General features: G+C 37.0%; 1 protein-coding gene across 2 annotated transcripts in view; it reads right to left on the bottom strand.

Moving 5' to 3' along the window:
* Positions 1-5,302: 5,302 nt before the first annotated feature.
* Positions 5,303-13,983, bottom strand: part of LOC107733306 (ectonucleotide pyrophosphatase/phosphodiesterase family member 1-like) — a 67,404-nt gene continuing 58,723 nt past the window's right edge. Inside the window, exons 23-25 of one of the 2 annotated variants that reach the window (XM_016544875.1) lie at positions 12,690-12,822; positions 7,229-7,373; positions 5,303-6,249 (exon numbers count right to left, since the gene is read on the bottom strand). In XM_016544875.1, coding sequence (XP_016400361.1) covers positions 6,097-6,249; positions 7,229-7,373; positions 12,690-12,822 — 431 coding nt within the window. In that variant the 3' untranslated portion in view covers positions 5,303-6,096. Of the gene's footprint in view, positions 6,250-7,228; positions 7,374-12,689; positions 12,823-13,983 lie in introns of those variants that run through there. The other variant, XM_016544876.1, reaches the window with a different exon arrangement.

Below are 13,983 nucleotides of genomic sequence, written 5' to 3'. Positions count from 1 at the left end.
ACTAGTAATGTAACTAATTACTAATTACTTTTGAAATAGAGTAATCAGAACAGTAATGTGATTACTTTTAAAAGGAGTAATCAGTAATCAGTAATTTGATTACATTTTCAGAGTAACTTGCCCAACACTGTGCAGGACACCGGCCCTCCAGAACCGAGTTTGGAGACCCCTGATTATAATCTAAATCTAGAGATCAGTGAGTGGAATCAAGTCCGGAGTGAATGGTTTTAACTTTCAATACTCAACTTTCACAGTAATATTTTCATCATTTTGAATTCAGATGTAGTTTTGTGGTACCATGTAAAAATAACCAAAATAAATGAATACGTTTCATAATTTTGAGTTTGAGATTCCCAGCAGCTTTACTTAAATACGAGGCGCCTGTGATCCAAGTTGCCATACATTCATGCTTTTTCATGGCAATGTTGCCTTCACCTCTTCTTATAACTGAGAACCTCTGACCACATGGCCCACCAAACCAAACCACATCATGAACAAGCAGTACAGAGTAAGTTCAAAAGTAGCGAGACCGACTGAAACCGAACACATGATGTCTTTTTAACAGTGAAGGTATTTTAATTTGCCACACCATTAAAAAATATATTCCTTGAAAATAAACACCTGTTTGCACACACAGACCAACAATTCAAAAATAGCGCAGGTGGAAATCATTCAGTATGAAGGTTTACCTATGATGGACAAACTGAAACTTGTCTTAATTGAAAAAAAAAGCCACTTTTCACTTTTTAACATCTATTCAATAGTCTGCAACAACAAAATCTTAAATTATCTTCATTGGGGGGTTTTCTCAGCAAACATTGTTTGAGATATTAATTCAAAATTATATCAAAACTAGTGCTGGCAAACGATTAATCGCGATTAATCGCATCCAAAATAAAAGATTTGTTTACATAATATATGTATGTGTACTGTGTATATTTATTTTGTATATATAAATACACACACATGCATGTATATATTTCAGAAAAATATGTTACGTTTATATATTAATTATATATTATATGAATATAAATATTGACATGTAAATATAGTCAGATGTCCGTATGCACAAAGGCACAGATCCCTAAACAACACCATATCTTCAGATGAAACCTTTTTTGGTGAAGCATTTTTTAAATTTGAACGAGCACCTCATGACTACACCACATTATGTACGAGAAGCTGCAAAAGACACAGGCGCAAGTGGAATGTAAAAAACACGGTGACAATCATTTTTAAGTAAATATAATGGGCGATATATTGCGTCACCAAAAATGATTGAGGTCATGTATATATATTGCGCGATAAGTCGATATATTGATTATTGCGACAGGCCTACATGTAATTGCACTAAAATATTTCATAGATTTACATTCCTAGTTAAAATGCATCAGAAAATATTACCCACATGCATAACGAATGCATGTAGGTAGTGATATCATTCTGACGATGTGTGAGATGACTTATAGCCGCAGTGAAACTACAGAGTCTACAGACCTACACGGAACTGTGGGAAGAGTCTGCTGTCATTTCCCACGTTCTTCATGAGTTCATTTACGTGAAGTCTCTCCAGTGAACTCATATCTGGTGAACTGCGCTTGTCATGCAATGATGGGGTTTTGCGGGAACCCACAACGTCTGGCCCTGACAGCTCACTGCGAGGGGCTTTTGCTGCAAGAGCTACTTCCAGGAAAGATTTATCTAATAAAAGCCACACGTATCTATTATATACGTAGCTGTGAGAAGAGATGACAGTCAGGTACCCATAGATCAGATGTTTTCAGTCAGAGGGCCTGCTTGACATTCTATTTTTTTTTTTTTTGAGACATGTATATGTTTGAATTGCTAAACACAAAAACGAAACTCATCTGCAGTGACTGGTTCTTTCTTTCAGTTTTTCAGCGGCATGCATCATCCACTTAAAACCTCTCTCTAGCAGTGACGTCACTAACATTTGTGATTCTATACCATATAGAGGGATTTTTGTAAATATGAAAAAAAAAAAAACTGTCAAGCTGTCATTAGAATAAAAAAAAGAGCAAAATGTATTGTACTATTACAATATTAGAATCAACTAATCTCACGATCTTCTGAATAATCTTTAGAAAGCGGAATGAAATATTATCAAAGTTTGGTTTTGAACATATTTCACAACTGTCTTTGCACACATTAACATTGACAGCCCTAAAAACAAACAAACAACCAAAACATTTCAAGCCTGTATTGGTTAAAAGCATTGACTGTTATTTGGACTTTTAAGTGTTAAGTAATCAGTGACAAATGCGAAGAACTAAAACAGCAACATTATCTAGGTCTTGCAAGTATAAAAGTTTACTGACATTGATTTATTTCTGTAAAACATGACATACTTTGCTGCTAATAAACTTTACCCCATCCAAATGTTGTAGTTTTGATGACTGCTTATAATAATAATTGCTACATTGATGTGTTGTCGTGATAAAATATTGCATGCACTTACCTTCCAGCCAGTCTGATGTGATGTGATGTGAAGTGAGTTGACAGCTCAGAGACCTGCAATCTCAACTCTATATAAAGAGACGGAGTTGTTCGTCATTTTCCACATCCTTCCTGTTCACACGATGATGACAAAGGTCTGTGAAACTGAACTAAACCAGAAGATCAGTATGATCAGTTCAATAAACAAAAGCAGTTTGATTCTATCTCAAGCATCTGTAAAGAGAAAGTTTCAAGATTCACAATTCATTAAATAATAATACAGATTATGATTACGGAAGAAAACTTTTCGGTAACACTTTATTTCGATAGTCCACTTTAAACATTCTATTAACAGTAAGTAACTTTGCAACTACATGTCAACTAGCAGTTAGTAGAGTATTAGCAGACTGTCTGCTTAATATCTTCTAACACTTTCTTTGTCAACTTATTCTACTAACCCTAAACATACCCTAGCAGTCTACTCTGAGAGTTAGTAGACATGTAGTTGCAAATTAATGAGAATTAGTTGACATGTAGTTACAAAGTTACTTATAGTTAATAGAATGTCTAAAGTGGACTATCGAAATAAAGTGTAACCAACTTTTCATTTAGATTTTCTAACATGCTTTTTTTTTTCTTTAACTTGAAATGCATGTGAGTGTACACATCTTCATCAGTATATTACAAAAGGGTTTTAAACATATTGTACGTTAAAAGTTTTATTTTTCTTTGATTTGTTTTTAAATCATGAACATAAATGTAGCAACCTGAAGTAAACGTGCAATATCATAAGGAGGTAAAATGATCAGATTTGTACCTTGAAACAGTCATGAAGGTCTGCAGGGGGTCCTTTCTGATTTCATTTCCTGTTTTATGGTTTTCTTGTCACGTGACAGCAAAATTGTTTCCTGCTAGTTCATACCACAAATAACTTTGATGTTGAACAAGGTTTTAAATATGAATATTTGAAAACAAAACCGCTTCATTAATTACATTGCTTAAAACACAGTAATAAAAGATTATATTAAATACTTTCAGCCTTTTAATAAGACTCTTCTTCATGATTTTAATATGTTATATCCATATAAATATATGTTATTATTACAGATGTTAATAAAAATAAATACACTACTGTTTAAATTCTGGATTTTAAGTCTCCTGTGCTCACTGAGGCTGCATTTATTTAAAAAAACAAACAGATAAATAAATAAAAAACAATTGTGAAATATTACACATGATCCTTCAGAAAGCAGTGCTGACTTGGTGCTCAACAAACTTTTCTTATTGTTATTAAGGTTGAAAACAGTTTTGTTGCATTGTTTTCCTTCTTCAGGATTCTTTAATTAATTTAATTTAATAGGAAATTTATTTGGAATGTTTGTAACATTATAAATGTTATTACTGTCACTTCTGACAAAAAAAAAACAAAAACTTCCTGACCTCTACTTTTGAATTTTGAATGTTTATGATAAATAGGTCTAGACAAAAAAAAAAAAAAAAAAATCTAATAATTGTATTGAACCATAACAAACTGCACATTTGGTTACACTTTATTTCGATAGTCCACTTTGGACATTCTATTATCAGTAAGTAACTTTGCAACTACATGTCAACTATCAGTTAGTAGAGTATTAGTAGATTGTCTGCTTAATATCTTCTAACACTTTCTTTGTCAACTTATTCTACTAACCCTAAACATACCCTAGCAGTCTACTCTGAGAGTTAGTAGACATGTAGTTGCAAATTAATGAGAATTAGTTGACATGTAGTTACAAAGTTACTTATAGTTAATAGAATGTCTAAAGTGGACTATCGAAATAAAGTGTAACCAACTTTTCATTTAGATTTTCTAACATGCTTTTTTTTTTCTTTAACTTGAAATGCATGTGAGTGTACACATCTTCATCAGTATATTACAAAAGGGTTTTAAACATATTGTACGTTAAAAGTTTTATTTTTCTTTGATTTGTTTTTAAATCATGAACATAAATGTAGCAACCTGAAGTAAACGTGCAATATCATAAGGAGGTAAAATGATCAGATTTGTACCTTGAAACAGTCATGAAGGTCTGCAGGGGGTCCTTTCTGATTTCATTTCCTGTTTTATGGTTTTCTTGTCACGTGACAGCAAAATTGTTTCCTGCTAGTTCATACCACAAATAACTTTGATGTTGAACAAGGTTTTAAATATGAATATTTGAAAACAAAACCGCTTCATTAATTACATTGCTTAAAACACAGTAATAAAAGATTATATTAAATACTTTCAGCCTTTTAATAAGACTCTTCTTCATGATTTTAATATGTTATATCCATATAAATATATGTTATTATTACAGATGTTAATAAAAATAAATACACTACTGTTTAAATTCTGGATTTTAAGTCTCCTGTGCTCACTGAGGCTGCATTTATTTAAAAAAACAAACAGATAAATAAATAAAAAACAATTGTGAAATATTACACATGATCCTTCAGAAAGCAGTGCTGACTTGGTGCTCAACAAACTTTTCTTATTGTTATTAAGGTTGAAAACAGTTTTGTTGCATTGTTTTCCTTCTTCAGGATTCTTTAATTAATTTAATTTAATAGGAAATTTATTTGGAATGTTTGTAACATTATAAATGTTATTACTGTCACTTCTGACAAAAAAAAAACAAAAACTTCCTGACCTCTACTTTTGAATTTTGAATGTTTATGATAAATAGGTCTAGACAAAAAAAAAAAAAAAAAAATCTAATAATTGTATTGAACCATAACAAACTGCACAAACAAAATACACACACAAATATTAAATATTTAATCAATAATCACCAAATGAGAAAATCTACAGTACGATCTCATCTCTGCTTACACAATAAAACTTTGAAAAACAAAAGTAACATACAAATGTAATAAAGAATGTTGATGCAAATTTATTGATATCAAAATTGACCCGAGAGAGTGAATCCATTAAAACTCCAGAAAAAGATGCACAGTGAGGAGTTTTTCGTCTATTGTTTGATGTAATTCTGCATTCTGGCTTGAAGGGGCAGTACAAACCACTATTATACTGGAGTAAATAAATCATGAATTGGCTGTGCATGCTACAAACTGCTGGAAAGAGCATTTGTTTTCATTTGTTGTAGAACAATTTAATAAAACAACGTATAGCAAGTAACATTTTGAAAGTGACTCCTGTGGAAAATGTGGTTTTCAAGGTGTTTGCACAAAAGCTCATGATGCAGTTTCATTTTTGGATACTTTTTCGTTTTGGCTGGAAGGCTGAATATGCAGGACCAAGTCCAACCACAGTTAAATCACTAACATATGTCTGCTGAAAAACAGTATTTTTCTTTTTTGTGGAAAAACTGAATTTTAGTTATTCAAGGATTGCTGGGCCAGTTTCTGATACAGTTGGTACTTCCCCAGTTATAAATAGATCGCCTCTGTGAATAAAGATTTCATTAAAAGCAGAGATCATAAAACATTTTATTTCCCCATTTTAGGAGTTCAAAGACTCTGGATGAACTTGCGTCTTTGTTTCAGAGTCTGGTAAAGCTCAGCTGCATTTCAATGGTGAAGAGATCCATTCCATTCTGAACGTGTCGTTTGTGGCCTGCAGACACAGTGAAATGAGATCGAAGATCACAAATGTTTCTAGAAAGTTTTGAGTGTGGTCTTGAGTTGTAACATTTCAGCAACAGATATCCGGTCATGGTAAAAACTCAAGCCCGTCAGAAGCTCAATGTCTCTGATTCGTGCCACGTGAAGCTGAACCCAGTCCTGGAGCCATGAGTAGTCTGAGCCATTCTGGAGAAATAAATGATGAAACAAAAAAGATGTGTAAAAAAAGAAATGCATAATGAGATATGAGAGAGAAACAACTATTCCTCTTCTTTAATAACCATATTTGATTCATCTCATTATTTTTTTTTCAATACCTTATTCCATATTATGCTTCCCTAAAGTACATTTTAGCATCCTTTTAAAAGTACTTAAAGGAACACTCCACTATTTTTGAAAATAGGCTCATTTTCCCAACTCCCCTAGTTGAGTTTTACCGTTTTCGAATCCATTCAGCCGATCTCCGGGTCTGGCGGTAGGACTTTTACAGCGCCTGAAAATAGTCCCCAGCACGCTCCCTGTGCTAGAAAATCGCAACTTTTCATTTTCTGTCGGTCTTAGTACACGATGTAACTATAGAAGAGTCAAGTTTTAAATAGGAAAAATATAGAAACTCTTTGGTCTTTTTTGAGCGAGATGCTAACGGTCTAATCAGATTCAATGATCTATGCTAAGCTACAGCTAAAAGTGCTACCGCCAGACCCGGAGATCGGCTGAATGGATTCAAAAACGGTAAAACTCAACTGTTTAACTCTGGGGGAGTTGGAAAATGAGCCTATTTTCAAAAATAGTGGAGTGTTCCTTTAAGGAAATAATATATTTTCATTATATTTACATTATACATTATATTATAATGTTTTCAGCCACTTCACTGCATTTTAACTGCAATTAATTAAAATGTATTACAGTTTAAATCTACATTCAATTAAACTAGTTGAAATTTAGAGTGACCCACTTAAATAGGACTTAAGTACATCTTTAAATTTAGTTCTATCGTCTTTGAATATGGTTGAAATGTACTGACAAATGTTTGTTAACTAGTTTCATTTTGAAGTTAACTTTTTTAAGTGGTTAACAAGTTACCTAACGAGCAAGTTACTCAGCTACTTCCTCTGTACAGTCTTATGGTCGCTGTGGTTTAGATGGTGAATGGCTGATTACATACATGACATGTTTCCAGACGATCAGGTCGGTGAGGAAGAACGAAAGACACAGCATCTAGAGGACCGTCACACTGTTGGACGGGAAGGGATGAGTTCTTACAACTTGTAAGAATCACAAAGAAATGTGTAGGGATGGGAGCCACGTTCCTGAAAGCAAAAGAGAATCATCTTTATGAGGAAATAATTCAGTCTAATACATTATTAAACACATTTTGGCAGTGTTTGGCCAGCAGTGGGCAGTATGTGAACTACCTATGGATCTAATAGTAAAGGTGCATTTGGCCTAATAAAAGATGTTTTGTCTCATATAGTCACATATTTGACTTAAGCATAAATTCTGGTCCACTTTGGTGTTTTTTACACACAGTGTAAGATCCTCAGTCGTTTAGTGTATGATGGTCAGTTTTTCCTCTGTGACTATTACAAAGTCGTTAAGTGTATAATGCCTAGTGATTTAAAATCTGTTCAGATTTTAAGAGTTGTGTAGTGTATTCCAGCCTTTAGACAGGACACCATCTGACCAACATGTAAAGTGACCAACCACAGTTTGTTTTGATTTTAAAGTGGCATTTAAGGAAAATTAAATCTGAAATAGATTAATAGTTAAGGGTTTTTTAAGGTAAGACGAGACATTTTTAACTTGTGTGGTCCTAAGGGAAAATGAGGCAGAAGTACAATTAAATAATCTAAAGTAATTTCAAGATGTTTCCTATCATTTTAAATGATCAAAATGTATCTATAACAAAGGGTTCTAAAAATATGGTTTATAAAAATGTGTTCTTGTGGTTCAATTTGCCCCAGGTTAGGGGTAAGCTGACCTGAGTCAGTGGGTAAGATGCGAATATTTTATTACAAATATTCTTGACATGGTAGCTTTTCTGCAATGTCGAACAGGCCATTAAGGACTACAGGTTGAAAAGTATAAATGATTATAATGTGATGAAAAGCATCTTCTTAGTTCTTATCAGAGAAGGATTTGGTGAACTTGTATACAGTCCCTATCAAATAAACGACAAAAAAAAGTACTTACATGATAAACTAAACCAGTTGCATAATATCACATTAAAATACCAGCTTATACTTCAGAGATTTACCTTAAATTCAGTGTTTTATGGTGGGGTAAGTTAAAATGGCACAATTTACCCCACAGCATTTGGCTCACTTTGCTCCATAGCAGGCATTTTGTTAAAAAAGAAAAAAATTGCTATCTTAACAAATCAGGCTAATATTTAGCTAAATGATTTGCATGGTTTTATATGTTGCTAAATCACCTTTATACATCATAAATATTTTTTAGACTTGGATAAATTTGCTTTGACGTAACAACCATTACATCTGTCATGCTAAAATTTTACTTTGACAAGCCAAAAACAGTTTGTAAAGTAAATGGGTGCCTTCCACTCCTATCATGTGTTTCTCCTTTTCACAGTCTGGCAGAAATGATGAGTGGTTCCAAAATACAAGGTCACATGACAGTAAAAGTGTACAGTTGGCAAGATACAGGGGGTGGTTCAACTTACCCCACTCTCCCCATATGGAAGTCCTGAGAGACCATGGATTATTATCATTATTATAATTTTTCTATTATCATTATTATGTTTTCTTGTGATCACAACATACATTTTCCCATAAACTTGACATAACAAAAGTTGTTTTCTCATTATCTCGACCAATATTTTCTTGTGATCTCGACAAAACAAAAAGTAGTTCTCTCGTTATCACAACTTAAATTTTCTCGTTACTTTAGCAACAGTAGACTCCAGGTGCATTGTTTCTCAGAATCAAACAATCACTGTAAAAAAAACACCTTTTGTTATGTCGAGATCACGAGAAAATTAAGTAGTGGTAACGAAAACGAGATCATGATCAAATCGTGATCACGAGAAAACAGAAAAGAAAAAAAAAAAATAATCCATGGCCTCATAGGGCTTCCGTTCTTTTATTTAGCAAGGATGGATTAAATTGATCAAAAGTGATATACCATTATAATGTTACAAAATGTCTCGGTTGCGTACGTAACCCTCATTACGTTATGTCGTGATGACATTAGGGGTTTACTTGGGAGCCCCAATATTCTCTAATTTTAACCCTTTCACTGGTGAGTTTCAAATATTCTAGCTGTCCTCCCAGAGTGAGTTTTTTTTAGGCAACCGTTACTTTAGAACATTTCCCCTTATTGTTTCCATGGCGACGTGTCATGCTTGTCATGTGACACACCACGGCCACAATAACACTGTATGACAGATGGATCGCTTTTATTTCGTTTTTTTTATTCAAAATATTCATAAACTTGCTTACCATATCATCAACTATCTGATATTCCGATTCACAAATGTGTAAATGAGTGTTTTGTCATTTAAAAACCATTCTAAATTATCTTGATCGTGATCTGTAACGTGAGATGGGCGCCGCCATGTTTGTTCGCACTGCAGTTCAGAGAGTCCTGTCAGTCCGATTTACAGCACATAAATTCATAACTTTCTCCCGAAATACATGTAAGTAAATTCCGATTCACAAATATGTGTAAATGAGTGTGTTTTGTCATTTAAAAACCATTCTAAATTATCTTGATCGTGATCTGTAACGTGAGATGGGCGCCGCCATGTTTGTTCGCACTGCAGTTCAGAGAGTCCTGTCAGTCCGATTTACAGCACATAAATTCATAACTTTCTCCCGAAATACATGTAAGTAAGTGGCCGGTGAACGGAGAAGAATAGAGTGAACTTTATAGTTACTTACACTGTGTATATCTGATATTAATAAAACACGGTGACAAATTATATTTGAATGGATTGTTATTGCTGCTTCCATAAACAACCGTGTGTATTTTACGAACTCTAAATGTATTGTTTTACTAGTACTTATGTGTATTTAAATGTCTGAAACCTAAAATAAACATTATGTGGTTACAATTACAGTATGTCCGGCATCAGCAAGTGGTTCAGGGATATGGCATGGGGACATATCGTCTCCGTTCCCTCCTTCAGGGAACGAGGGTTACATACGTCTATCTGTCGGTAACTACAAGTTATGTCGTGAGGACAATAGGGGTCTATGGAAAGCACCACAACCACTGAACACTGTTACAACCTGTGGCACTGCAAATGTTGACAGGCTGAGGAGTGTCAAGCAAATGCCACGCAGAAGTCGTAACCTTCCAAACGCCCCAGTGCAAATTCACTGACCTTCGTGCCGATAGGGGCCAATGGTGAGTACATTGCTGCTGGAGAAGCCCATGCTGCTGTTCCGCCCACAGAAATTCTTTAACAGAAGGAATTTCAACTTCTGGAAAAAAAGACTTGCTTCAGATCTTTTTCAATTTTTTTTTTTAGCAAGGCTAGATGAAATCGTTGGGGAAGAGTGCCTCAGTCTAAGGGCTAAGGCCGCTACGGAGGCCACATCCTACCTGTAGGAAGGTGATATGTGGAGATACAAATATGGACTGACCCCAGGGAGGCAGTACTACATATGGAATAAGTCTCTGAGGTCCTACCTGGAAGTAGGGATGGAGCTATACTACCAAGAGAGATGGACAGAGTGGAATCTCTACAGGGGTGGACACGAGTTTACCATGAGGGAAACCTTACCGTGGAAAAATACACATCTGGGATTACCCACAGGGAATCACACAGATGGGACACCTAGCCCAGTACAGGGGCTGGCCCTAAAACCTCACAAAGGTGAAGGTTCTGAAACTCCAGGTGCGGTCCACGTATATATGCAAGGCTCTTACGGGACACAGCAACGCCAAGGCTGGATTTGCCTCCTCCAGGAGGCAGTGCTTACAGGTTCACCACTTGGACCCGGAAGGGAGTGGTGGGAACCTTGGGCACGTATCCAGGCCAGGGTCTCAGGACAACATGAGAGTAGGCCGTCCCAAATACAAGGCACTCTTCGCTCACCGAAAATGCTTGTAGGTGTCCTACCTTCTTGTTGGAAGTGAGCGCAGTCAGGAGTGCTGTCTTAAGAGACAGGAACTTAAGCTCGACTGACTCAAGAGGCTCAAAGGGATCTTTCTGAAGTCCAGCAAGGACAAGAGAGAGACACCAGGAGGGCACGAGTGGTGACCTAGAAAAGTTCAATTGCCTAGCACCCCTCAGGGACCTAATGACCAGGTCATGCTTCCCCAGGGACCGGCCGTCCACTCATTGTGATGTGCTCCAACAGCAGCACAATACACTTTTCAAGGTGGAGGGTGACAGAGGGTGCAGGAAAGAAAGCACGACTCCGATTGGGCATCTTCAGGGGTCTTCTCGGCGAGAAGAACACCAGTCCGTGAACAGACTCCACATAAGCTCGCCTATCACTCGCTTTGGCTTGAGTGATAGTGTTTGTGTTGAGGGAGAATCGAGACATGAAAGTACGCATCCTTCAGGTCGACCACTACAAACCAATTCTGGGATTGGATGCATCTGAGGATGCGCTTCTGCGTCAACATCTTGAACAGAAGCTTGTGAAGAGTGATTCAAGACTCGCAGATCCAGGATTGGCCTCCTCCAGGTGAAGGAGTGGTGCTGTCCCCGCCACCTCCTGGAAAAGAGCAGCTCCCCACATCTCCGGGTTGCCCGTGTCAGGGCCGCTTTATCATCTTCCTTGAGGACTTGAGTGGCTTAGCGGAATAGCGACAGGAGGAGGATCATGTTGGGGCAGGATGTGCTGGATGTTCTCAGTCTGCTTTTGTACTGCCGATAACTGTTGGGCAAAGTGTCCAAAAAAGTGTCGCCGAAAAGGCCAGCCTGGGAGACGGGAACATCAAGAAAGTGTACTTTGTCGATGCCTCTCATCTTGTGGTGGTCACCAGAGGATAGGAAAAGACCGCAACAAAGAGGACACAGATGGAGTGGTGTCTTTAAAAAAATGCAGACCGTCTGTGATTTGCTCTTTTAGAGGAACTGCTCTTTTTAGTTGAATCGCCCAGGGGACCTGCTGTTTGTGCCGTACCGCCAACCAGGACAGCCCTCTTCTTAACAGCAAGGTGAATGGCTTTGTGGTAATGAATAAACATACAACCACTCGGCTCCGAAGCAAAAACCTGAATGAGTGGATGCACTCTGTTGCCTTATATACCCGCATGTACGGGGAGTGGCTTGGCATGCAAAATCCACTAGCCAATACTCATTGGCGTTTTCACTTAAACTCAGAGGTGATTGGGGCTCTCTAACCCTAACCCTACCAGTCTACTAATACTCTAATGAAAGTTAGTAGACATGTAGGTGCAACATTACTTATAGTCAACAGAATGTGTTAAAGGGACCATCAAAATAAAGTGAAACCACCCCTAATGCTGTCACAACATAACTTGTAGTGACCGACAGAAGACAGTTGTATTAAATTGTAATAATATTTCACAATATTACTGTTCTACTGGTTTTCTACTGATACTGTGGCAGATTGTTGGGTAGTCTGTTTAGCTAATGGATCTTTCACACACTCTTCTGGCACTGGGTCATTTTGCAAACTTACGGGGTTCCCTTGTTCATAAAGTCATAGTTCCCATCAAAGTCGTTGTCAAATATTGGTCCACTCACAACATTGACTCCATTCAGCTCTTGTGAATACTTCACCAGCAGAACATTGTGAAAGCGATTCCAAATATCTGTCACAAAGACATTAGACATGAACAACAGTGACCCTATGATCACACATGAAAGCCACAGAACAGACACACCAGGGTTATTATTGTTAACTAAAACTAAAACCACTGGCTCTGAATATACAGACAAACCATGGGTCACAGGAGGGGTGGGATGTTGATCAGTACTTGGGATGGGTGTCATCACGCGTCTCAAGATACCAATGAGAGCATTTGGGGAGGGCAAAGACTGCAGCAGCGCTCACGACTTCATAAGTGGGAAATATGAAGTTTCCGATAGCACGTGAAGACAGCAGAGAAGCGATCTCGCTCAGCACAGTGGAGTGCATAGTTTTGTTAACTTTGTGGTTTATTATTTTGAGTCGTTTGGGACGCGGTAACACACGGCCCTATCAGAAGTTCAGCGCTCCGACACTACATGCGCACCGCGCCCGAGCCCAACTGAACTGCGCTCTGGCCCACCTCTTCCAACCGAGCCAGGGACGGCTAAACGAACCGCGGCACGGATTGATCACACTAGTCAAACGAACCGGGCTTTGGGGTGTCAGACGCGCTCAAGCACGGTTAAGATTGCCTAGTGTGAGTACACAATTATTCTCCCGCATCCCGCACACATGAGTCTCTACCCGCCCGCACCCGTACTTGCCCATCAGGTGTTGTCCCGTGCCGAACTCTGCTGCGTTGGGTCCCGCAATAGTGCAGGTCTCTACTCGGAAAGCGCCTGTTATAATTTTATGTTTCTATAACAAACTATATAATATTTTCTATAAAAACGTTAATGCCCTGGCAGTGGCAAATAGCTTTGGTTTTTTATTTAATTTGATTACATTAATGTTATAAGTCGAGATTTACAAGAAATATTTTAACTGCTACTATGTAAAAGGAATACTGCTGTAAAAAAGCACTTATTTGTTTAAAGTGTTTGCAAACCAAATGTTATTGCTTGTTCATATATATAGCAGTACTTTTACATGGAAAAAAGTGCACAATAAACTACTTTTGAATGCATTATTTAATTTTGTGCATAACAATGCAAATAATCGCGATTAATCACAGAAAATCATGTGATTAATCACGATTAAAAATGTAATCGTTGCCCAGCACTAATATATATATATACAGTGGGTACGGAAAGTATTCAGACCCCCTTAAATTTTTCACTCT

This window comes from Sinocyclocheilus rhinocerous, unplaced genomic scaffold (assembly GCF_001515625.1).
Source record: "Sinocyclocheilus rhinocerous isolate Xijiao unplaced genomic scaffold, SAMN03320098_v1.1 scaffold3963, whole genome shotgun sequence".
Lineage (NCBI taxonomy): Eukaryota > Metazoa > Chordata > Actinopteri > Cypriniformes > Cyprinidae > Sinocyclocheilus > Sinocyclocheilus rhinocerous.
This window is presented reverse-complemented; position numbering and strand designations above follow the sequence as displayed.